Source organism: Leucopleurus acutus (genome assembly GCF_964270905.1).
Source record: "Leucopleurus acutus genome assembly, chromosome: 6".
In the NCBI taxonomy this organism is placed as follows: domain Eukaryota; kingdom Metazoa; phylum Chordata; class Mammalia; order Artiodactyla; family Delphinidae; genus Leucopleurus; species Leucopleurus acutus.
The window spans coordinates 46,246,610-46,271,119 of NC_139149.1; the positions used below are offsets into that span (position 1 = coordinate 46,246,610).

The 24,510-nt window shown below is 37.7% G+C and overlaps 1 protein-coding gene across 6 annotated transcripts in view; it reads left to right on the forward strand.

Moving 5' to 3' along the window:
- PKP4 (plakophilin 4) overlaps positions 1 to 24,510 on the forward strand; it is a 252,594-nt gene that overhangs the window by 115,963 nt on the left and 112,121 nt on the right. For all 6 annotated transcript variants that reach the window (XM_082841001.1, XM_082841005.1, XM_082841003.1 and 3 more), the window contains exon 3: positions 21,025 to 21,137. In XM_082841001.1, coding sequence (XP_082697127.1) covers positions 21,025 to 21,137 — 113 coding nt within the window. The remainder of the gene's footprint in view (positions 1 to 21,024; positions 21,138 to 24,510) is intronic.

The following is a 24,510-nucleotide window of genomic DNA, read 5'->3' on the forward strand; positions in this document are numbered from 1 at the left end:
TAATACTCCTGATCAAATTCTAAGGGCAGTACATTTCTATTCTGTCATAATCACAGTGGAGAATTAAACACATATTTATGAACCAGAATAAGGATTCAACAGTTACCTGTGATAAAGGGTAGTAATGCCTTATTTATGACATTACTACACTGTGACATTGGCAAGTTCTGAAATAGTTTAAAAATGTCTCTCTTGTCTTCTAAATAGAAGGGAAATGGGCTCCATACAATTAAACACATCTCAGTGTGAACCTAAGTGTGAAAAATATCTTCACACAGGGTAGTTTAATTTTTAAAGTTCTTCCATACACTAATGGCATACAATTTAGTTTAACAGCTCGGTGTGTTATAATCAAGAGTGTGAATAGGCAATCAAATACTCCTGTGAAATTCTGCTTCCCAGAGAATTCGTGGCGGGCCTGTTGCTGTGGCACAGCCTCACCTGGGACTTGTTTAGCTGCTTTCTCAATCAGATGTATTGACAATAGTGAGCTTAGAAACAGAAATCTGCATAGAAAATTCAGAATGGAGAAATCCAGATAGATAAATGAAGCAATATAGCACTTCTGTTCTGACTTGCACTTACAAGTTCTTGTTTGTGATCCCAAGAGTTTTAAGATCCACTGAAGACATTGCTCTCTCTCTGTAAAGTGAGCTGGACATCACAGAAGGCCCTGTTTATCAGATGGGAAACCATAGAGAAGATGTCTCTAAAAAGCTGCAAACTAGATTCCCTTCATCCACAGCTGCTTCCCTGGAACTTGAGACCACTACGGTAGTACTTAACAGTGCCATCTTATTTAGATAATGCCAAAGAAAGACTGATGAGTCACAGTTATTAAATTGAAGGAGGTGATCACATCAGAGTACAATAACAAGCCAGGCAGCGAGACCTTTGATGGATTCCTTAGGCTTGTATTGTTCTTAAGAGGTTGTTATCTTCCTCTCTTCACCTGGAAATCAATTTCATTGCTACACTCTGTAGGTCATGGTGTGAGGCTGAAAGACAGTGACAGAGAGCACCAACTCTGGAGTCACGCCTCTTAGCTTCATCTTCCTGCTCTGCCATCTGCCAGGTGTGTGACCTTAGACACTCACGATCTGCATCTCAAAAATGAGAGTAGTGATACGGTGGGGTGGTTATAAAAATTAAATAAGAGATACTTAGCACGTAGAAGTCATTCATTGGTTATTAGTTGTACTCACCATGTATGATATGCATGGAAAGCATTAGTACAGTATCTGGCTCGTAGTAAGCACCTAATAAATAATAGCTAGTAATACTAGTATATTATAATTCCTTAAGTGAATCTCTGCTAGAGTCTTATTAGATTATAAGAGAATGGTTAAAATTTGGTGTATTCAATCATAAAACAATTGTACTCATATGAATGAAAAGGGGTGGAGAGCCAGAAACCATCCAAACCATTCTATATACTGTCCTGGAGTGCAAGGGTGCCAGGCTAGAGTCATCAGCCCAGCAGCCTTTACAATGAACAAGTCATTGTTCTTAAATTAAACCCAGCTAACTATGTGCTGTTCTAAAACTCTGTGCTGTTCAAACTAACTTACTGTATGCTGTGAGAAAATGCTAAGGTTGGCCAAATTATGTATTTTTACCTACCATCTGATATTCTTGACTTTCATTACACAATACTGTTAAAATGTTTTATTTTAATTAGAAACACATTAGTTTATTTTAAAAGATAAGTGTCACAGATGTGTACTTAAAGTGATCATTTAGGTTTAGTTTCAAGGAGAGTAGTGAGAGAGAGCCATAGCCTGCCACATGGTGGTATTTCCACGCCCTTTCATTCACTCTGCTGATGGGCTCAGAAGGTCTCCTCTGGCAGACTGAGTTATCTTTCCTTCCCAAAGGGACCAGCCTTCTCATTCTTACACATGCATGCAGCAGGCATGGTCCCAGGCACTGAGGCTGGTGCACCTCTGAGGCAGGTGTAGCCCAGTGGACTAGCCTCTGCTTTCCTGAGCCTCGGGCCTGGACAGGCACGCGGACCGAACCTGATGCTCTGCCGACCACCTGCACCAGGCATTCGGCTCGGAGGTAGCATCCTCTGGGCACATCAACTTCTGCTTTTAGGAGAGAAGACAGTTACGGAGTTCAGCTCCATCTTTCTCATGTCTGTTAACTGTAGGTATGAGTTGTTGGCATGACAATTACTGATCAGAATATCTTCAAAAAACAAAAAGAAAAAGCTGTTTTTCAGTATTTTCATAAAATAGACACAAGGAAGGAAATTTCTTTTTCTTGGCCGCGCTGCTTGGCTTGCAGTATCCCAGTTCCCCGACCAGGGACCAAACGTGAGGCTGTGGCAGTGAAAGCGCTGAGTCCCAACCACTGGACTGCCAGGGAATTCCCAGGAAGGAATTTTTTTTTTAATTGAGATGTAATTGACATATAACTTTATATTAGCTTCAGATGTACAACATAATGATTCAATATATGTATATATTGTGAAATGATCACCATAGGTCTAGTGTTAAGGAATTTCTTAATAGAGTCAGATGATGGGAAATATTGAATAAAGATTTTGGGTTTATTGAATCAGTATCTGAGTATTAAAGAACAACTTAACATATTTATCCACCATCCCCGTATTGTTCATTGGCATTCGTCACGCTGACTATAGAAATCATACATTTTAATTTTGTGAGGGTCCCTAAATTTGCTAAAATTACTTGTTTTGAAATTTAATAAATAGAAAATAGAGCATATGATACTAGCAAGAAGCAACCGCTCTTTTCTCAGTTGTTTGTCATGAGTGGTGCTTCAGCCACCACTTTCTTCTTGTGATATATAAAATTGGATCCTCTTTATATGAGGTTTGAGAAGAGAAAACAAAAAATGACAGAGCAGAGCTATTGAGAACAGAATATGATCAGAAGGTGAAAGAAGTAAATTATTAACTGAATGGTATAATAGCATGGTACAATACTAAGAGCTTGATAAAAATGGAATCCAAGGCATCTCCTTATAGTCCAGATTACTTTATTTTTTTCTCCACTTAGGAATTGAAAATACTGTATATCCCCAAATTTTTGGCAAGTGAACCTATTAGGGAAGAACATGGTGCTTTTTTCAGATGTATATTTGTTACTATATAATGCCCAACTCTCTAAAAACAGCTTTATGCAGCATTTAACAATTCCTCTGTGATGTGGGTGTTATCCCCATTTTACAGACAGTTAAACTGGGGCTTATAGATGTTAAAGTGACTTTTCAGTATCATTTAGCTAGTAAGTGACAGAGCCTAGAATCAGATCCAGGTTGGAGTGCAAGTCTTAGAATCCTTCCATCTTTGTTGTAATCTACCTCTAAGCACATGCTTCTAAAGAGACTTACAAGTTTTTAAGCTCTAGGACCTGGGTAAGCAAAACTCTGACTCACAGTCCAAATCTGGCCCCTGCCTGTTTTTTTGTAGCCTGCAAGCTAAATGTTTTTTGTTTCTTTACCTTTTTTAATGGTTTAAAAATAATTAGAAGAAGGTGATTTCATGACACCTGAAAATTAGATGAATTTCAATTTTCAGTGTTCATAAACAATATCTTATAAGTTTGCTTAAATTTGAAACAAAATTTTGGATTTTTTAAAAAGTATATAGAAGCAATCCAGGTATTATCCACTGATGGATGAATATATAAACAATTGTGGTATATACAAACAATGGAACATTATTCAGCCTTAAAAAGGAAGGAAATTCAGACACAAGTTACAGCATTGATGAAGCTTGACAACATTATGCTAAGTGACAAAAGCCAGTCACCAGTGACAAATATTGTATGGTCCCACTTATACAAGCTACCTAGAAGAGTTAAATTCATAGAGACAGAAAATAAAATGGTGGTTGCCACAGGCTGAGTGGAGGGAGGAATTTGGAATTATTGAGTATGGTGTTTCAGTTTAGGAAGATGAAAAAGTTCCGGAGATGGATGGTGGTGATGGTTCCATGACAGTGTGAATGTACTTAATGCCACTAAGTTGTACACTTAAAAATTGTTTAAATGGTAAATTTTGTGTTATGTATATTTTACCCTAACATGATTTAAAATTGAAAGTTAAGTGTAGGGTCCTCTTCCAGAATTTATTTCCAAAAGGTGTGTTGATACATAGAATTTGTAAGAAAGATTATGTGGATTTGATTTTTATGGTTACACTGAGCATAAGTTGTTCTTTCCTTACCTATTTGTTAAAAGTTTTTGGAAAAAAATTCATTAAAACTATAGAACTAGCTGAGAAGCACCTTTCTAAAGATACCAATTCTTTATTTAAAGAGTTATAAGAGAAATATATACATAGAATTCATTATTAATCAGTTCATTATACATTTATTTTCATGTAAAGTATTTATTACTGCTATCATGTATTTCATGCCCTTTATGAAAACTAATTCTTAAAACATGCTCTTTTTAAATAGGTCAGAATGGGAGCCTTTAACTAGTAGTAAAAATTAGGTTCTTAGTGTGGTTTTAAATGAAAAAACAATTCTTATTCTATTGTATTTGTAAAAACTAGTAACAAATGAATACCCAAGTTTAAAAAAATTAAATATTCACCTAAAAAGTATGAAATAAAAAGTAAACTACCCTACAAACGTCCAGTCCATTTTCCCAATGGTTAAAACTTTACCTGGTTAAGTTTCTTGAGTGTACATCAAGAAAAAAAGGTTTTCTGCTTACTCCAGCATCTGTCATTTTTAGAAAAACAACTGCATAGCTTTATTTTCCTGGGTAATCTTTCTTATAGATTATTCCACACCAGCACATGTGTGTTTACTTCAGCCTTTTCTAGCAATTGCATGGAGTCCCATCTTAGAGAAGTATGTAATATATTTAACCAGTCCCTCGTTGATGTATGTTAGCTTGTTTACAGTTTTATTTGATTGGTTGGTTTTGTGTACCTTTCCAAGTATATCCAAAGTCTCAGCATTAGAACTGGTGGGCCAGGGCTTCCCTGGTGGCCCAGTGGTTAAGAATCCGCCTGCCAATGCAGGGGACACGGGTTCGAGCCCTGGTCCGGGAAGATGCCGCGGAGCAGCTAAGCCCGTGTGCCACAATTACTGAGCCTGTGCTCTAGAGCTGGCGAGCCACAACTACTGAGCCGGCATGCCACAACTACTGAAGCCCACGCACCTAGAGCCCATGCTGTGCAACAAGAGAAGCCCGTGCACTGCAACGAAGAGTAGCCCCCACTCTCCACAACTAGAGAAAGCCCGTGCACAGCAACAAAGACACAACGCAGCCAAAAATTTAAAAATTAAAAAAAAAAAAAACACTGAATGATAAAATTTAAAAAAAAAACAAAACTGATGGATCAATAGGTCGGTACACTTTTTTTTTCTTTGGATATTATTAAATTGCCCCCACAAGAGTTTGCACCAATATACATCCCCATAGCACCTTTTCTCCATGCCCTTACCAGTGCCAAGAACTTGTAAATCTAAGTGCTATTGCTCATTGTTTGAATGGGTCATTAGAATACTATTGAATACTTCAGAGTACTTTAATAACTTCAAAAAGGTAAAAACATCTATCCTCCTCTCAATCAGAATACCATTTTCCAGGAATTAGATTGTTTCCTAAGCAGGATCTGTCCTGGTACTATTTAAACAGAATTTTTTTAGCCCTTTTATTCTTCTCTTCTTAGCTTTGGGGGTTAGATTTTAATTAAGGAATTCATATGCTAGCTACAAGTGAAACAATACAAAGAAGATAATAAAAGAAGATTAAATAAATAAATGAAAGAAGATAAATGTAAATAATATCTTGACCCCTTTTTCATTCCCACCCTCCTGAGGTAACCAATCTTCCTGATCTGCTATATTCCTATCATAGTTTTCTCCATGCTCAAACTAACACATATAGAGGTTTTTAATTTTATTATTTTGCTGTGTTTTACTCAGCTGTTCAACTGGCTTTTTCACTTAATTGCATGTAATGGTCTTTCTGAGGCAACAGATAAAGGTCCAGCTCATTCTTTTTAACAACCACATATATAGTAGTTATTACATGTAGTGTGGAGATTCCATAGTTTGTTAAAATATTGCCATATAGATAGATTTTTAAATTGTTTCTAACAATGCTACAATTAATATTTTATGTATACAGTTGACTTTATTTCTGCAGAGTATATATCCAAAAGTGGAATTGCAAGCTCATGGGGAATATATATTTTTAATTTTAAAAGAGGTTACCAGATTATAATAGCAAATCACGCTAACATGAACAATATGTGTCTGTGTTCTTTTCTCCAAGTGTTCCTCCCCAGCCCTGGATGGGACACTTTGAAAATATTTGCCAATATGATGAAAACCAGCATCTTGGTACTTGATTTTCTTTCTCCTTATGAATGAAATTGAACATTTTTTCTGATATTTTAATTAGCATTTACATTTCATCTTAGATGGATTGCTTGTTGATACTCTTCCTATTTTTACTATGTGTAAATTTGTTTATATGAGATTTTAAATGTGTGTTATATGTTAGGTGTTAAAAATGTTTCTCTCTTGCTCTCTTTTTTTGGGCATTTGACTTTGCATGAGCTTTTGGAGTATGAAGTTTTATTTTTATGAAGTTAAATATGCTTATTTTATCCCTTATGATTTGGCAGTTTCTTGTCTTCTTTAAGGAGGTCTCTATCATCCCAAGTTTATAAAAATATTCTCCTAACCCTTCTACACTGTTGGTGGGAATGTAAGTTGGTACAGCCATTATGGAAAACTGTATGGAGGTTCCTCAGAAAACTAAAAATAGAATTACCATATGATCCAGCAAGCAATCCCACTCCTGGGCATATATCCAGACAAAACTCTAATTCAAAAAGATACATGCACCCCTATGTTCATAGCAGCACTGTTCACAATAGCCAAGACATGGAAACAACCTAAATGTCCATCAACAGATGAACGGACAAAGAAGATGTGGTACATATATACAATGGAATACTGCTCAGCTGTAAATAAGAATGAAATAATGCCATTTGCAGCAACATGCGTGCAACTAGAGATTATCGTACTAAGTGAAGTAAGTCAGAAAGAGAAAGACAAATACCATATGATATCACTTATATGTGGAATCTAAAATATGACATAAATGAACCTATCTATGAAACAGACTCACGGACATAGAGAACTGACTTGTGGTTTCCAAGGGAGAGGATGGATTGGGAGTTTGGGGTTAGTAGATGCAAACTATTACATTTAGGATGGATAAACAAGAAGGTCCTACTGTATAGCATGGAGAACTATATTCAATATCCTCTGATAAACCATAATGGAAAAGAATATTTTTAAAAAGAATACATATATATGTATAACTGAATCACTTCGCTGTACAACAGAAATTATCACAACATTGTAAATCAACTATACTTCAGTTTTTTTAAAAAAAGATACTGAAAAAAATATTCTCTTAGGTCATCTTTTTATATAGTGGGTTTTTTCCCCTACATTTGTTATAGAACGTGTGTGTGTGTGTGTGTGTTTTCCCTTTGTTTTCCCTTTGTGTTTCCCTTTGTTTTCCCTAATTATACCAGCAGTTCTTTTCCCATTGAATGAAATTCTACCTTTGTCGTAATTACTAAGTTCCCATATATACTAGCATCTGGCTCTTTATTCTTATTACATTCCAGGGCTTTATTTGACTTGGGAAAAAATGTTTTAAAGCAATAAAGTCAATACAGTTCTAAATATAACCTTCAGGAATAGAAAATGAGACAACCTTATTTTTTTCAGCTTCCTGTAACGGAAAGAGCAAGAATTTAGAGTTCCATTTCCAGCGCTCCACTTCCTAATTATGTGACCTTGAGCAAGTCATTTATTTTGCCTCTCCCAGGCTATGATTGCTCAACTCAATAGTGGCCGGCACTTTTGTAAGGATTAGAGAAAAAAATATGTAGAGTGCCTGACCCACAGTTGGCCTTCATTCGGTGGTACCTAGTATTACCACTAGTGTTAGGACTTAACAAAAAATAAGAAAGTAAGACATTTAATATCAAGTTATGTCTGCTCTAAACATAAGCAGATGTGTCACTTCGTGAGTATATATCATGTGCAAGAGAAAAAGAATTCTAAATATGGTAATTTAAAGATTCTTTCAGGCAAGTAAATTAGTGTGAACAATAAAAATAATGTAATGAAGTCTGGCACCTTTTTCTAAGAACTTTTTTCTTTTTCTTTTGTTTCTACTGAGAGCCATACAGACCTAACACAAGTAAAAAAGTAACCTTATTTGTCCACTTTTTTTTTTAACATCTTTATTGGAGTATAATTGCTTTACAATGGTGTGTTAGTTTCTGCTTTATAACAAAGTGAATCAGTTATACATATACATATGTTCCCATATCTCTTCCCTCTTGCGTCTCCCTCCCTCCCTCCCTCCCACCCTCCCTATCCCACCCCTCTAGGTGGTCACAAAGCACCGTAACTTGTCCACTTTTTTAGCTAAGTAAGGAAAATACAGCTATTGGGAACAACAAATTTTAAAATTAAAACAAATTTTAATTGCTTTTCTTTTTAGCTCACCTGTAGAAGAGCTGGATGTTAGAGGAGAAAGCAGGAGAGTCAGAGAAAAACAGAGGACACTGAGTATAGAAACACTTGTGGACCTGAAAATAAGGATGGTCATGAGTCTAGATGCAGACACATTGACGTGCCCCAGTTCTGTCCTAAGGCTTTAATGTTTCCTGTAGGTTAGAGATGTCCTGTGGTTATCAATAATACATTGATTTTTCTTAACCTTATTTCTCAAGAACCCCAGGACAATTTCTGGAGGTTTAGAAACAAATGATGTTAGTGAAGCCATACAGGTAAAATGTAAAAATCGAAAAGTTAAAAAGGAAAAACAATTGAATACCACTTATACCTCTTGGGCTGGGTAACAAGACTTCTCAGGGAACCATTTAACTGACTAGGGCACAGCTCATAAATGTATATTCTTATTCTAGTTACCTCCGCGCTTCCCCACACTTTAGTCTTAAAATATCTGCGAAGCAGAAAGAACAGCTGTAGAAGTAAGCCTAGTAATTTAAAAAGTATAATCGTAAGACAAGCGCTACCTGCACTAGACAGTATTTGTTTTCTTTCCCCATTACACTTCATTAAGTTACTAACCAAACCTTAAATTAATCATTTTGAAAATTAGCCTCTTATTCCCTAGCGCTATTTATTAGACCTACTGAAGAAAGGAAGATTCAATTTTGCGTTGTTTTTGTTTCTCTTATCCTTTTCATATTCTTTGTTGTGTTTGCAACAACTAGTCCACAGAGAGGAAGTGGGAGGTTGGTCATTTATTCCTCTCACTTTTCCATTTCAGCAAATAATGATTTATATGCATTATTATCATCTGCACAGTCAATTAGCTCTCAAATAAACATCTAACATTAGGTGATATGCATCGCTAGTCTTACTAATTTTGAAATATTTAGGTACTAGAAAACCAGATAAATTATTAATGTTAAGTCATTATTATTTTTCATAATTTCTTAGTGAATTTTTTTTTAATGTCTAATCGGGCTTCCCTGGTGGCGCAGTGGTTGAGAGTCCGCCTGCCGATTCAGGGGACACGGGTTCGTGCCCCGGTCCGGGAAGATCCCACATGCCGCGGAGCGGCTGGGCCCGTGAGCCATGGCCGCTGAGCCTGCGCGTCCGGAGCCTGTGCTCCGCAACGGGAGCGGCCACAACAGTGAGAGGCCCGCGTACCGCAAAAAAAAAAAAAAGTCTAATCAGTTATTCAAGACATTACATTTTAAGGGAAATCTCCTTGTGTTTTTGATGTTAATTCTACCAAAAACCTACCTTGTTGGAAAATGACAGCAGGAGTTGTCGCTGACAACTGACACTGACACCGACACCAGGCATCCATTTTTCATGTTGTAGCTCTTTTACTGAATATTTGTTTGACTACTAGTAAGCATAAATTAGTAAAACCTCAACTAACAGAAGGCTTATCTAGCACTTATATTTATGCACACATATATTCATACACACACATTCTACTTTTAGGAGAGAAGGTAAATGGAAATAAAAGAAGGCATTTCTAGTTTAATAATTTAAAGTGTCTTTGGACTGGTGGACAGGTTTTCAAAAATGTCATGCCAAGGCTGGGAAACTCCTGATTTTCTGAGAGGCAGGGTATGACGCCTGAGAGATCAGGGAATTTGGCAGATGGAAACAGGTATAAGCAAGTGAGGGGTGGGGAAGCAGTGGCATGGAGTAAGTCATAGTAACAGCATTAAGCTACTGTGCCACTGAAATTATGCATGTTATTTTTTTTAAAAAAAGAACCTATTTGCCCATGTCACCATGAATAATATGAAATCCCTGATAGAGCTGATTTATTTTTTTAATTTATTTATTTGTTTATTTATTTTTGGTTGTGTTGGGTCTTCGTTGCTGCGTGCAGGCTTTCTCTGGTTGTGGCGAGCGGGGGCTACTCTTCATTGCAGTGCGCGGGCTTCTCATTGCGGTGGCTTCTCTTGTTGCGGAGCACGGGCAGAGCTGATTTATTGAAAGCAGTCAACAAAATTTAGGGAAACACAGGTTCTAGTTACAGCTCTGCCTTCATATCGCTCTGTGACTTTAAAGGTAGCAAATCCTTTTTTACCACTGATTTTTCTAATTTCCGTTACCTGCGTTGTAAGCATGTGATTATTATTACATTTGAAATGCTTTAAGACCTCATAAAGGGCCAACCATAATATATTATGCCTGTCATTATATAAAAATACTTAGGAATCAATCAGTTTAAAAATTTATGTGATCGATTATAACATACGAAATAAAGTGTACTGTGTAAAATCCACCCAGAATGAATTAGCAGGATTTTCTTGTCTTGGTCTTGTAAGAAGCTAGATGGATGAAATATAGATTTCACTGTTCCTTAAGGAGAATTCAGTTTAGTAAATGGAACACATGTAATGGCTAAGTGCTTTACCCAAGGGCTGGATAACGGACTCTAGGCACGCGGGAGGGTGATATTTCAGGTGGATGGAGCAAGGTGAGAAAAAGCTCTGAGTGGTAAGTATAGGAAATTATGAATAGTTCTGTCCAGGTGCATGAAGGGGAGTGGCAGGAGACTGAAAAAAAGGTATTTGGGGCAGACTGCCGAGGGTCTTAAAATAAGGCTGTGGTAACCATACTACAGGTTGGGTGTGAAGGGCATGATGTGCAGTGGTTAACACCATGGGGTTAGGAGTCAGACTGATGTGATTCAAATCTTGGTTTTGAATGACTTCAGTCAAGTCAGCCCTCTGTGAATGAGGGTAACCTTCACTACCTTGCAGTCTGACTAAGAAGTTAACGACGTAATGCATGTTAAAGCTTAGCAGAGAGCCTGGAGTTCAGGAAACACTCAGGAAAGGATAGAGATTATTGATGAGTAGTTACTACTACTCAACAGATTTATCTGGGAGAAATGTGAAAAGCAGAGTGAAGGCCCCTCGCCACCACGGTGGGGAGAAGACTTAGTGCAGGGTTATTACAATAGTCTAAAGTTAATGTGAGTCCGAATTAGGGTAGTAGTGGTCGGAATGGCAAGGAAGGGAATGGATTCAATAGTGGTAGAGAGGTTGAGTGACGGGATTTGGGAAACCATTTAACGTGTGAGAAATGGGGAATAAGAGAAAGGGGAAAATGATGCAAAGATGAAAACACTTGCATTTTGAGTCTGAGTAAAAGGGGAATGGTGGTTCCATTTGGTTAGTGATTCTGGAACTTTTGTATGCATGAGAATCTCCTGGAGGTCCTGTTCAAGTACCAGTGGCTGGACCTGACCCCTTCTGGTTCAAAGAAGTTTCCAGGTGATACTGATGCTGCTGGTTCAGGGCCCGTACTTCGAGGACCACTGCAGTGGAGAAATAGAAAACACAGGAGGCAGGGGGTGGTATGGCTAGATGTGAGCCATGGCTCATCCTTCAAGTAGGGATGCTTAATTCACTACCATCAAAATGCTTAGTTCACTACCATTGAAAACATCTGTTTGAATCTGATTAGAGATAGTGGATTTGGACATCACCGGTGTACACAGGCCCATGCAATGGTCAGAGATTGCCAGGTAAGAGATTAAAGAGCCAGTGAGCTACTGGTGGGTAGACCAGTCTTCATAAAGCCATCGGTGATGCTGTAGGAAAGGCTTGAGCTTTTACCCGTTTGCCTCAGCCTTCTCTGTATGTGGCTCTAAGCAGAGCTTTCATTAGTGTGTTTTAATGTAAACCTCTCTTCATTTTGATTTCCTAATAAAGGAGCTTTGGTGACAGTTACAGATAAGAGCCTGAGGTTTAGAATATAGATTTAGAGCATCTGGTAAGCTTTGCCATTCTCTCTGCTTCATTAAAACTGAAGGATAGATATCAAAGCTAAAACCTGGTATAATCCTGTGTGGTTTGATAGTAGGATAAAACAATAAAGATCTGAATGTTGATCATCTCCTATTTGAATGTCAACTAGTATAACAAAAAATCAGATTGGTGGTTGTGTCTCATGTTTTTCTGTTATCTTAAAGAAGATCTAAATGTAAAAAACTGTGGGCATAGATTAGAGCAACTAATCCAGCAGTAGCATCCTAACAATCATTCCCTTCCTGTCTTCAGAGTGGTGTGAGGTCAGGAGTTTCCATTTGAAGGTTAACCCTTTGTGGTGACCAGCCCTTTGTAAATACTCAGCCTTGACAAAGTAATTAAAATTTTGTTTTCCAACATGTAAGGTATATTTTTAATGTAGAATACAGGATAGTACCCCTTAGTTCAACCATCCCAAAGTACAATAAAAAGGAGCTGAATTCTTATTTTATTTATTTATTTATTTTGGCTTGTGGGATCTTAGTTCCCCAACAGGGGATTGAACCCACGCCCTCAGCAGTGAGAGCTCAGAGTCCTAACCACTGGGCCACCAGGGGAATTCCCTGAGCTGAATTTTTACTGTTGACTAAGTTGTGTTCTGCAAGACAATATTGTTTCTTGAGATGTTAATAGTTATTACTTGAAAAAGAAAAGGTGTGGTTAGTTTCAGTAAATCAAAGAATGGCCAGGTTATAGAAAGGTAAGCTGATATCCTACTGGTGGACGTCTGAAAACTTTTAATATGCTAGTGTCACTGTGAACCTCCGAGCTTTGGAATCTTCTGGGCAGCAGTTTTCAAACCTGCTTGAAGGTTTAAACCCCTATGGGAGAGTGGGACACTGGTATCTGAGAACACAGTTTGATTGAGAAAGGCAATGTTTCTTCTTAACAAAAGGACCTGGTCAGTACAGAGGGGTTAAACATCATATACTTAGCATTTTTATAATTAATTATATATGGTTTTTAGTGACTACCAAGTAGACTTAATAAAGACTTGTCAATTATTATGTAAACTGTGATAGAAGGTCAGGACATCTGATCACCTCTGCACTAGTGGATGGTTATTAAGATTGAGAGTTCAGGGACCCTTTCAAAATATGACTGCTTTGGTTTTGGTATCAGCCTAGATTTGGGAATGGAATCTGGGATGCTTTGAGGATTTCTTACTAGCTCTTAGATATTCATTTTTAAAGTAGTTCTCTAGGCCTGACTCAAGAGCATCAAATATATGATCATGACCATAATTTACTCATGTTTTTAACATGCAAAAGAGAAAAAAATGCTATAGTATATCCTGATATAGGACATATACTGTGAAATTCTCTGCACCTTAAAGATCTAACATTATTATTCAGTGATGATTGATCTTTTAGTGATATAAAACTCTTTTACCATACTAAATTAGAAAGGTAAATTATTATTATTGGAAGATTTTTAAGCAACAGTGATTGAAATAAAAATTATTTCTTACGTAAGCACTGATTGTATCAAATAATGACCTTGTCAGTTTACTTCTTTCAGTCTAACCAGTACTCAGTACTTTCCTGCTGAGATGTATAGACATGGAAAGGTATGTTGACCCCTGGTGTGTTGTGCATGTACTGTGATGTGAATGGGTTTTTAATACACAGATGAACATCTTTAAAAATTACATATTTTAATTTATATTAGGAAAATTATATAGAAGCATTAGAAACCAGGATTTCAGTGGTTTAATGCTAGAATGATACTGTCTTGTCTTAAAAAGGAGTCAATTTAAAGAGAAATATTTACTAAAAGGTAGTATAGGTCAAATGGGAAGGAAACAGAGATTGAGGAGTTCTGAGGTCAAGAAGATGTTTTCTGATGAGAAGATTTAAGCATTAAACTGAGAGGAAACACTGACGATTTGGGAAAGAGAAGCAAGATCCTGGAAGAGGCAAGAGGGCATGGAGAGTCTGGCCTTAGACAGGAAGGGGACACTCCTCTACCAAGCCTGGAAGAGGACTGAGGACTAACATAAATGTGGGACAGGAAGTTGAGAGTGTCATCGCTAATGGCCTGATAGGAATGCCTACTGCTGTTTCTTAATTGTCATCGTCATAGTGGTGGTAACTATTGTAGCCACTCCTGAATTAGTGAATCAGTTAGAACAACCTGAAGTAAATAGATGCTAGTGATACAAGTGGGCAACTGTAGTTGTATGGCATGACCCCCAATGAGCTTTTGCACAAGTTTGGAAGAAGAATTGTTTCTAGCATCTAAGGCAAGAGGGAACACAGCGTACTAATGTAAGAATGTAAGTGGACGAGACTTCCTTGGCGGTCCAGTGGTAAAGAATCCACCTTCCAATGCAGGGGACGCGAGTTTGATCCCTGGTCAGTAAACTAAGATCCCACATGCCACAGGGCAGCTAAGCCCACGTGCCACAACTACTGAGCTCACACACCTCAACTAGAGAGCCCACGTGCCGCAAACTACAGAGCCCACGCGCTCTGGAGCCTGTGTGCCACAACTACAGAACCCACATGCCCTGGAGCCATGTGCCACAACTAGAGAAGAGAAAACCCGCACACCACAACTAGAGAGATGTCCGAGCACTGCAACAAAGAGACCGTGCCTCAGTGAAAGATCCCGCATGCCCCAACGAAGATCCCTCATGCTGCAACTAAGACCCAATGCAGCCCAAAAAATAAATTAATAAATAAATCTTTTTTTAAAAAAAGAATGTAAGTGGGAATATGATTACAGATTCTACTGACAGGAGGACAGTGAGGAATATTATATACAACTTCATGCTAATAAGTAGAGGTAGTGAGGAACCAGGGGAAGGCCAGTTTCCTTCTCTGGAGCACCTCAGCTGTGGTGTGAAGAATGCATAGTCTTCACCAGACAGAGGTCAGAAGAAGCAGTATTTTCAGGAAAGAACTACATTTCAATTAAAGTCTGTAGGTGGAGAGTCTTCTTAGTAACCCTGAGATGGAGAATATTCTAAGTAAAAGATGAAGAGTTTATAAACAATTTGCAAACTGGAACAAGGCTTCCGTAGGGCACAGTTGGAAAGGGTCAGGAGATATGTCACTACTGGCCATCAGTGAGGCTTTAATGAAGGTGAGAGGGGCTAGGAGGCCACGAGAGGGTGAAGTATGCCCTGTTTTTAGTGCCAGCACCAGAGTCCTTGAAGCTGAGGTCTGGGATGGAGCGCTTCCTGCTTATTGAAGGAGATGGGAGTGGAAGGACCTAATGCTGGAAGCCTCCTGGGCTTCTGGAAGCCAGTGGCAGGAGACATGACTAGGTATGCAGTATTATTTCTGTTTAAAAAAAACACTGAATCACCAGTTTAAGGTCGCATTTAGGACTGAGGTACCTGGAGTTAAGGTAGAGGTTTCACTCCAAATGAACAGCAGGAACAGGTGGGTATGAAAAAGACCCAACTAGAAGTCTCAGAAATGGAAAACGTTGTCATTGGAAAAAAGTGAATAATAGATGAGATAAACCCTTCACGAGGCAGACAGAGAAATAGTGAATTGAAAGAAATACTGAGAAATTCTCAGAGAAATTAAGAGAAAATATGAAAAAGCTGTGGAGACTCCCATTTCTGGCATATTCAATACCCTAACCGGTCTCCCCACTGAAAGAAACTAAATACGTATACTGAATAAAGTATTTAAATTGTGTTTTTAAAAGCAAGGCTGAGCTGCCAAGGAAGTAAAGTACTCACAGAAACAAAAACCAAAATGAAAGTGAGACTCCTAAGCTAAGTAAGCAGTAAACCTGGCTTCCACCTTGAAAGTATGTGTCAAACCTAGGTGATCTTGAGCATACCATTAGATGTCAAATGCCATGTGCCCTTTGAGGGCTGCCCGAGATGGGGAGTCTAATGAGATATCCCTTACCCAAACATAAAACTTTACAGAGCAACAGCATTAGTACAAGGGTGTTGAGAAACCTGTCCCCCAGAAGAGGACAAGCTTGGGTGCTGGTAGTAGGGAGAAAGTATCCCCCTGAGCGTTTATGATACCTGTGAGAGAGGGTGCCTAAATGGCCAATAAGCATCTGGAAAGATGTTGGTTAACAAGGAAATACAAAATAAAATAAATGCAAGGTAGCACCCCATGCCTATCAGATTACAAAGAAAGAAAGGAAGGGAGGGAGGGAGAGAAGGAAGGAAAGAGGGAGGGAGGGAAGGAGGGGAGGGAGGGAGGGAGGGAGGAAGGAGGGAAGGAAGGAAGGATGGAAATTTAAGCCCCAAAATGCAAATCGGTATCAGTGAAAATGTACAGAAACTGGAGCCCTCATACACTGCTGACTGGAATGTAAATTGGTACAACTACTTTGGAAGGTAATTTGATAATCGTTATCAAGTAAACTTGAAGATATGCGTAGCCTTCAACCCAACAATTCCACGTCTATGTCTCTACTGGAGAGGTCTGGCACATGTGCACAAGATGATTTATACAGTGATGCTTATTTTGCAGTATGCTTATAATTGCACAAAATTGGAAGCAACCCAAGGGTTCATCATTATAAGAACATATAAATATATTGTGCTGTAGTTGTACAATAGAATACTGTTGAGCAATGGAAATAAATGAACTAGATCTATGTGTACTGATACTGATAAATCTCAAAATCATATTATAATAAAACCAATCTGCAGAGCACTGAGTATATTATACCATTGATATAAATTGTATGAATATGCAAAACAATACTATATATTATTTATGGATCTGTATATATGGAGTAGTAAGAATATAAAATATTCATGTGAATATTAAACACCAAATTCAAGCTAATGGTTTCTTCCGGAGAGGGAAGAAGAGAGAGAAATAAGATCCAGGAAGAAGAAACCAGGGGATTCCATTGTATCTGTAATATTTTATTTCTCAAAAAACCTGAAGCAAATGTAGCAAAACAGTAAGATTTGCTAGAGCTGGATCAGCTTTGCCAAAGCTCATTGTATTATTGTTTATACTTTTTCAGTACATTTAAAGCATCTCACAGTATTGAAAAATTAGAAGTGAGAGAAAACTTCTATCATTATATAAAAGGAATCCAAAAACAGTACTGTCCCAGGTTGGGTTCTCACTGGAGTGGAGTTTTGCATGCAGAATGTTTATTATAGATCAGCACTTGTGGAGGTGAGGGCAAGGAAAAGCAGGCTTGGGCAGGGGAGAGGTCCAAATACCATGCCAGACAGTCAAGCCCATGGAAAGCTCTGAAGCAAATCTGGATCCGGCTTTTATATTCTCACCTCAATCAGTGGCTGCATGCAGTCTGCCCAGAAGGGTACAACTTCCTTGGTCAAGGAGATTCTCTGCATCTGAGGGCCCCCTGAAGGCACTGACCACTGGGGTATTGAGTCCTTCCTTGGGCCTCCTCGGGCCATGCGTTTCTGTCTACCATACAAGATCATGCAAGTGAATCTTTGTTTCCTTCTGTTCCCTTGACTCTCAGAGCATATTTATCAATATACTTACTGAGAGAGATGAGGTAAATATAAACAAAAGCTTCCAAACGCATGTGAACTGACTCCACTTTTATAGCATGTTAGTAGGCTTGGCTTTCTTTCTAAGCTTGATTACGGTCTTGTTTGACAGAATTTAAGAGGAAATTGTCATGTACTAATCATTGGCAAATGCTTTTAACATTATTTCCTTGCTCTTCTCAAAGGATCTTCCTGTAATTTAGATGCCCAGTTTGGGATGCTGCAGTGAAGATCAGCATTCACACACTATGTTTAGAGGATAAAATATTAAAATTTTAAATTTATGGATGGTATCACTGCATAATCATCTCAATGAGTGTTATTTTGGAAATCATTAGATGTGGTTTTATATGTAATACCGTCTCCCTTGTCAGTCAGTCTAAGAAGCCAGTAGAGACAGAATTGTCAAATATTTATATCCTACTCATTCATCTGGTGCCAGTCACGTGTGGGAGTTTTATTTGTATTCTGTAGAAGTAGTATTAATAATTTTATTAAAAAGCATATATATATATTTTACTTGCAAATATCCACAGGTATTAGATAACCTTTATAGATTCCATGCTTTACAGCTTCCTGAGAGTCTGCTTTGGGGGCTTTAATGATGTCATACTTGTGAGAAGTGTGGGCAAATAATGGATAAAATGGTTTTGATAAAAGTAGCCAGTGATGTTCAGTATTATGGGCTCCACAGCCAGGAGGGATACAGTGTAGACTTTACTCAGTTCATATGAGTGTTAAAGGAATTATCCAACTTCTAAAAAAATGTAGCTGCATCGTGGGTACAGAGGCTCTTCTAGCAACTTGACAACTGTAAATGGTTTCTAGCAGTATGTCAGTCAGAGTTTCTAGTTGCAAGAAAAAGAGACTGACATGGCTAATTATGCAGGGGGAAAAAGTGCTTATTAGATGGTTATTAGTGAATTCCCACATTTGTTGCCAGGACTGGAGAACAAACCTTGAGACTAAACTCCCAGGAACAGTGTCCAAATCAAGTACACACTGCCACTGCCACCAAGTATAAACATAGTTTGTGTGGAGGTCATTTCCATGTTAGAAACTTGACCTTAGTCCTACTGCAGGGAGTACAGCAAGAAGGTGAAAGAAAGAGAGAAAACGAACTTCATATTTTCTGATGTCACTGTCTTGGTTTCAGCATCCAAGTCACAGTCTGGCATCTTCTCGGCAGAGCCAAAGTCATCTGTCTCAGCTTCTAAGGGAAGGAATTATGGGTCATTAAGTTCCAACCTGTGCCTTCAAGCAGGAAATTTCCCAACCATTTCCTTGAAAGGATGCTCAAAAGGCCATAGGCAGCTACAAATATGATTTTAAAAACCCACTAAAATGTTTTTTTTTCTATGAATGGAAATTTTTTTAATGTTCTCATTTGAAACATGCCTCAATCCTACCCTGGTAACTTTTGGCTATTGCAAAATGAAGAAAACCCTCCAGCCCTCAATCCCTAGTAGCCACTGAGCTGAGAACCCAAAAGTTATGTGATGGCTTGGGGAATATTTTGAGATGCACAGATGGTCCTTTCCTGGCCCAGCTTGATCCAAGCAGCCAGTCTTCCAGGAAAAGATGTGTATAATAAGACAATTGAGTAAAATAATAGAAAGAATGGAAGCGTATCACAGAAACTATGATGCTGTTTAAGGACGAAGAAAGACTAAGTGTGAAGTAAACATAATACTATTTGTCCTTAAAATCAGTGATCTTAGCCTGGTACTGAATGTTGTGCAATTATTATCTATCTGGTCTTTTGTTGCCGAACATTTATCAAAAGCCTGTGGTCTAGGAAGTGTTAAGCAGATGTAGGCAGTGTCCTACTTACCCATTATGATCCTATTGTACAGCATTATTGGGCCAACTATTACTCATTCAGGCACTGCCCTATACGCCCACACCAACTGGACTCATTAGAAAAGGACTCTCAATATCAGGAAGCAGTAAGGAGTTCACGGACTGTTTCTTAAGAATTATTCTAGGAATAGTTTGTAGAATTTGCACGGCCAATGCTGTCAAGTAACTGCACATTTGCCTGACTCCACAGGGAGTTAATACACTTTTCAATTAAATTGTTCTGTATTTTTGTTTGCATGACAAATGCACATTGTCATAAATAGTATTATGTTGTCAGTAATATTATTATTATAAACAAAACTAAGGTAGTTTTATTTCTGATTAGCTCCTAGACTTAGGGTTCATCTGTCTGGTATTTTGAACCAGGAGTCAGTGTCCAATTAAACCACTTACAGTTCAGCATTTGCTTTGAGTAGACTTGTTAGGAGTTAATATGGCACAAGGGAGTTTGAGGTGTTACTGGAGATGTTATTTGTGGCTTAAAGCCTTTAGAGTATACTTGATTTGATTTATAGATATTTTATGGCATGGCCTGCTTTCTATTTATTAAAATCCTGTCAAGATAACAATGAGATAAGTACAAATAATGTTAAAACATTTCTCCTAGAATAGAATACTGGCCTTCATGATGCATCGTAGAATATAATTTCTTGAGACAATCTTTCCAGCTTTTTAATACAATTTTAAATTCTATATTATGGCTCAGACTTTTTCATTATTTTTTTCTCTTGTCCCTTCATGAAGTGACATATGAATGCATTTGTGACAATAGGAAAAAATGTGTATTATAGATAAATATAGAAAGACTTTTTTGTGGGGTTGTAATGATTTTTTTTCTTAACAGTGGAAAGGCTTTGTATCAAATATGGTCAAGTGATTCTCATTACAGGAATTTACTTCTTTTTTTTTTTAATGCTGTGCTAACATACAGTATGAGGGATGGAAGAATTGGCTGTTGAGGCCTATATTGGTTGGTGTGCCTCTAATGTAGGCACATCGAGTGAGGACTTTGCAGACCTTACTTTAATACATCACTGGAGCAAAAGGTTTGAAGACCTCATTTAGAACCACCACCACCAACAGCAAAAAAGACCAAATAAAGGTCTACATGTTTTCAGTTTCAAACGAAGACACATATTCTAGTGCCTTTAAGTTTGTAAAAGCTACAAATTAGTAGGTTGTTGAGGCCCACAGTTCTATTCAAAACCCTAATCTCGTAAGGCCACACTGTAGTGTTACATTACGGGCATGTTCCTGTGTTTCCTGTGACGTACATGAATTCATGTATCTGCCTAAGCAAACCTGGTGCCTTATATGCCTTCTATTTCCTTGAATCACAGGAGCTTCAGTTTCAGCGACTAACCCGAGAACTGGAGGTGGAAAGGCAGATTGTTGCCAGTCAGCTAGAAAGATGTAGGCTTGGAGCAGAATCACCAAGCATCGCGAGCACCAGGTACAGGGCCGATGGCTCTATTTTCTTACACGCCTTCAAGTCACACATTATTAAGTTGTCCTAGATGCAGCAAATGATGCTTTTAGTGTTGTCACTGTTAACTGGCCTTCCTGAAATGGATACCAAAAATGTCAATTTATTCTAATTTTGAGAAACTTCTTGTAATATTGATTATCTTTCAGTCCTGTGCTCGAAGGGTTTTATACAGCACTGGTATGCCTCTCTAGCAAAAGCTACTATGCTAACTTTAGAAATTTGATTTCTTTTATGTAGACAAAGTTAATGAATGTTTTCAACAATTGTTAATTATTTGGCAAAGTTAATTGGCTTTGAAAACCTGATATTGATTTTTTTTAACTCAGAAATATTTCTAAGTCATAACATTTATCTAGCTTTGAAAAACGCATTCAATTTACTTGGAGTTTTCTAGAACTCTGGAAAACTACTATACGAAATAATTACTATATGAAATAATTGTGTATTCAAATATAGTAAATGCGAAGTAAGTCGAAAAGAAAAACAAATATCGTATTATTAACGCATATATGTGGAATCTAGAAAAATGGTATAGATGATCTTATTTGCAAAGCAGAAATAGAGACACAGATGTAGAGAACAAATGTACGGATACCAAGGGGGGAAGGAGGGTGGGACGAATTGGGAGATTGGGATTGACATATATACACTACTGATACTATGTATAAAATAGATAACTACTGAGAACCTACTGTATAGCACAGGGAACTCTACTTAGTGCACTGTGGTGACCTAAATGGGAAGGAAATCCAAAAAAGAGGGGATACATGTATATGTATAGCTGATTCATTTTGCTGTACGGTAGAAACTAACACAACATTGTAAAGCAACTATACACCAATAAAAATTAATTTTAAAAAATATATAGTAAATGCAAAACCACTATATTACTGGAAAAAAACACATTTAATCACAAGTATTTTATATTTAAGTAGCCTCTTATGCTATTTAAAATATCATTAGAATAAAAATTACGGCCACAACTCCAAATGGTGAAATCACTACTTATGCAATCTGTGGGTTTCTTTCTTAGTATTTACATATTCCAATAAAGCCTACCATAAAATACTTCTGTTGCTTGCATTTTTAAGCTTAGTTTGTTTAATTCTAAGTAGGTGTATGCCCATAGTAACTTGTCTTTCAGTTGTTTCTAACATCGTAATTGTTGTATTTCTCATTATCTTCTGTTATTCATAGCCAAAAAATCCTTCCTGGTGAATACAATGCTGTCTGTAGTTTGTCTTTCCCAGCTGATTGCTATGAATTTAAAATTATTAGGCAGATAAAATTGTATTGTCATGAATTTTTAAATCTTTGACCCTTAACAGTTATGCACGTTAGTATGTTTAGTAAGGCATAAAGCATGCAAGTAAGATTAAGAAAACTTTCAAAACACAGATATCAAATTATGTGATCATTTTTAAGACATCCAGGCAGTTTTTCATAGGAAGAGAAATTATAAGCAAGGTGTAAAATTACAAATCAAAAATTTCTAACTCTAGCTTTGTACTCCTCAATTAGATAATTTATCAAGAAAGGTAAAATTGTCAAAACAAAAATTTGTTTTAATTTTGCCCAGTTTTTTTAAAGGATATCTGTATGTTTAGCACCGAAAAGAACAGTTCACAAGCTAAATAACGTAGTGTTATATATTTCCAGATTTTTTCAAATATAATTTTACACTATTAGAAAAATTAAATCAGTATTTAAAGAATTCAGTTAAAGCGTTTATTCTGACAGTTTTGCCAATTAAACGAACATAGAACTTTTCTCGGTAAACTCCTAGAGATACTTGATATGTCAATAATACAAGTCAATAATACCTAGAGGAAATGGCAAAGGAGAAAGGAAAATCCCCAGGTACAGGAAATAGAGAACCAAAAGCCAGAGCCACGGGCTTCCCTGGTGGCGCAGTGGTTGAGAATCTGCCTGCTAATGCAGGGGACACGGGTTCGAGCCCTGGTCTGGGAGGATCCCACATGCCGCGGAGCGACTGGGCCCGTGAGGCACAACTGCTGAGCCTGTGCGTCTGGAGTGGCGCCGGCTTGCCACAACTAGAGAATGCCCTCGCACAGAAACGAAGACCCAATACAGCAAAAATAAATAAATAAACTCCTACCCCCAACATCTTCAAAAAAAGAAAAAAGCCAGAGCCACAAGCATTTGAGCTGCATTGAGTGCAGGAGGCCTGGGCACTGTCAAGCCCCCAACAAAGCACTGGAGTCTTAGGTTTAATACCCCTGCAGGGACCAAAGAGTGAGGCCTTATGTGCTCACGGTGGTAGACTTGAACTTGGGAACACTGTATTAAGCCATGACCCTCAAAAGCTGCACCCTTGGACCACCCCAGGCTTACACGGTATGTGGGTCTGGAGCCCAAATGTAACTGTATGCATTGTTCAGGAATACCCAGCTGAGAAACTGACATCACCAAAGACGCGCTCACAATCAGATAATAAAAAACTCAAGTCAAAAAATCTCAAGGATGAGTAAGAATCAGCAAGCAGGAGAGCAGGATTTGAAACTTTAAAGAACCTGATATCATTGGAGAAAGTCTGACAGGGATGCACAGGAAGACAGGTACAAAGATGCTTAGTGTAATATTATTTGCAAAAGTAAAAAATTTGAATCAGGATAGAAATGGGAAATAAACTGTGGATAAGTAAACTCAAGAGCCATTAAAACGAAACAACTACATGTATCAACATGGACATCTTTGCAGAACAGACTTTCGAGTGAAAACTACAAGTTGCAAAAGAATAGGTATAGGTTATCTTTATGAATATTTTAAAATATACATAATACTGAATTTAAATAGTGTTTGACTTTACGAATCAGTGCATCTCTAGTAGAAGTATAAAAAATATTTCAGGATGACACCACTTTAAGATAGGGGTACCTCTAGGGACGAAGGGGAGGAGGAAGCTATCAGGAATTTGGCTTTAGCCAAATCTGTAATGTTTTATTTAAGACTGCCATCTGGAACAAACATAACAAAAAATATGAATATTGATATCTGTTAAACAAGGGGGTTATTGATATATGCATGGCTGTTAGATTATTTTCTGTAGTAAATGTTTTAAAATATTAAATAATTTTAGGGTTATATAGTTTGAATTAGCTAATTCCATAGGTTCGTTAAAAATCTGTTAGTAAAATACATATTGTGAGTAATACTTATTGTCAGTGATTTGGGGCTTTGTGTCTGGATCTCAGTGCCCAGCTTGGCGCCTGGCATAGCAGTGGGGCTCAGTCAGACAATGTCGGGTGAGTGATTGGGTCCTGCAGAAATGGAAACCGGGCTGACCAGAGAAAGAGGGAAAGTATGCGCAGAAGTG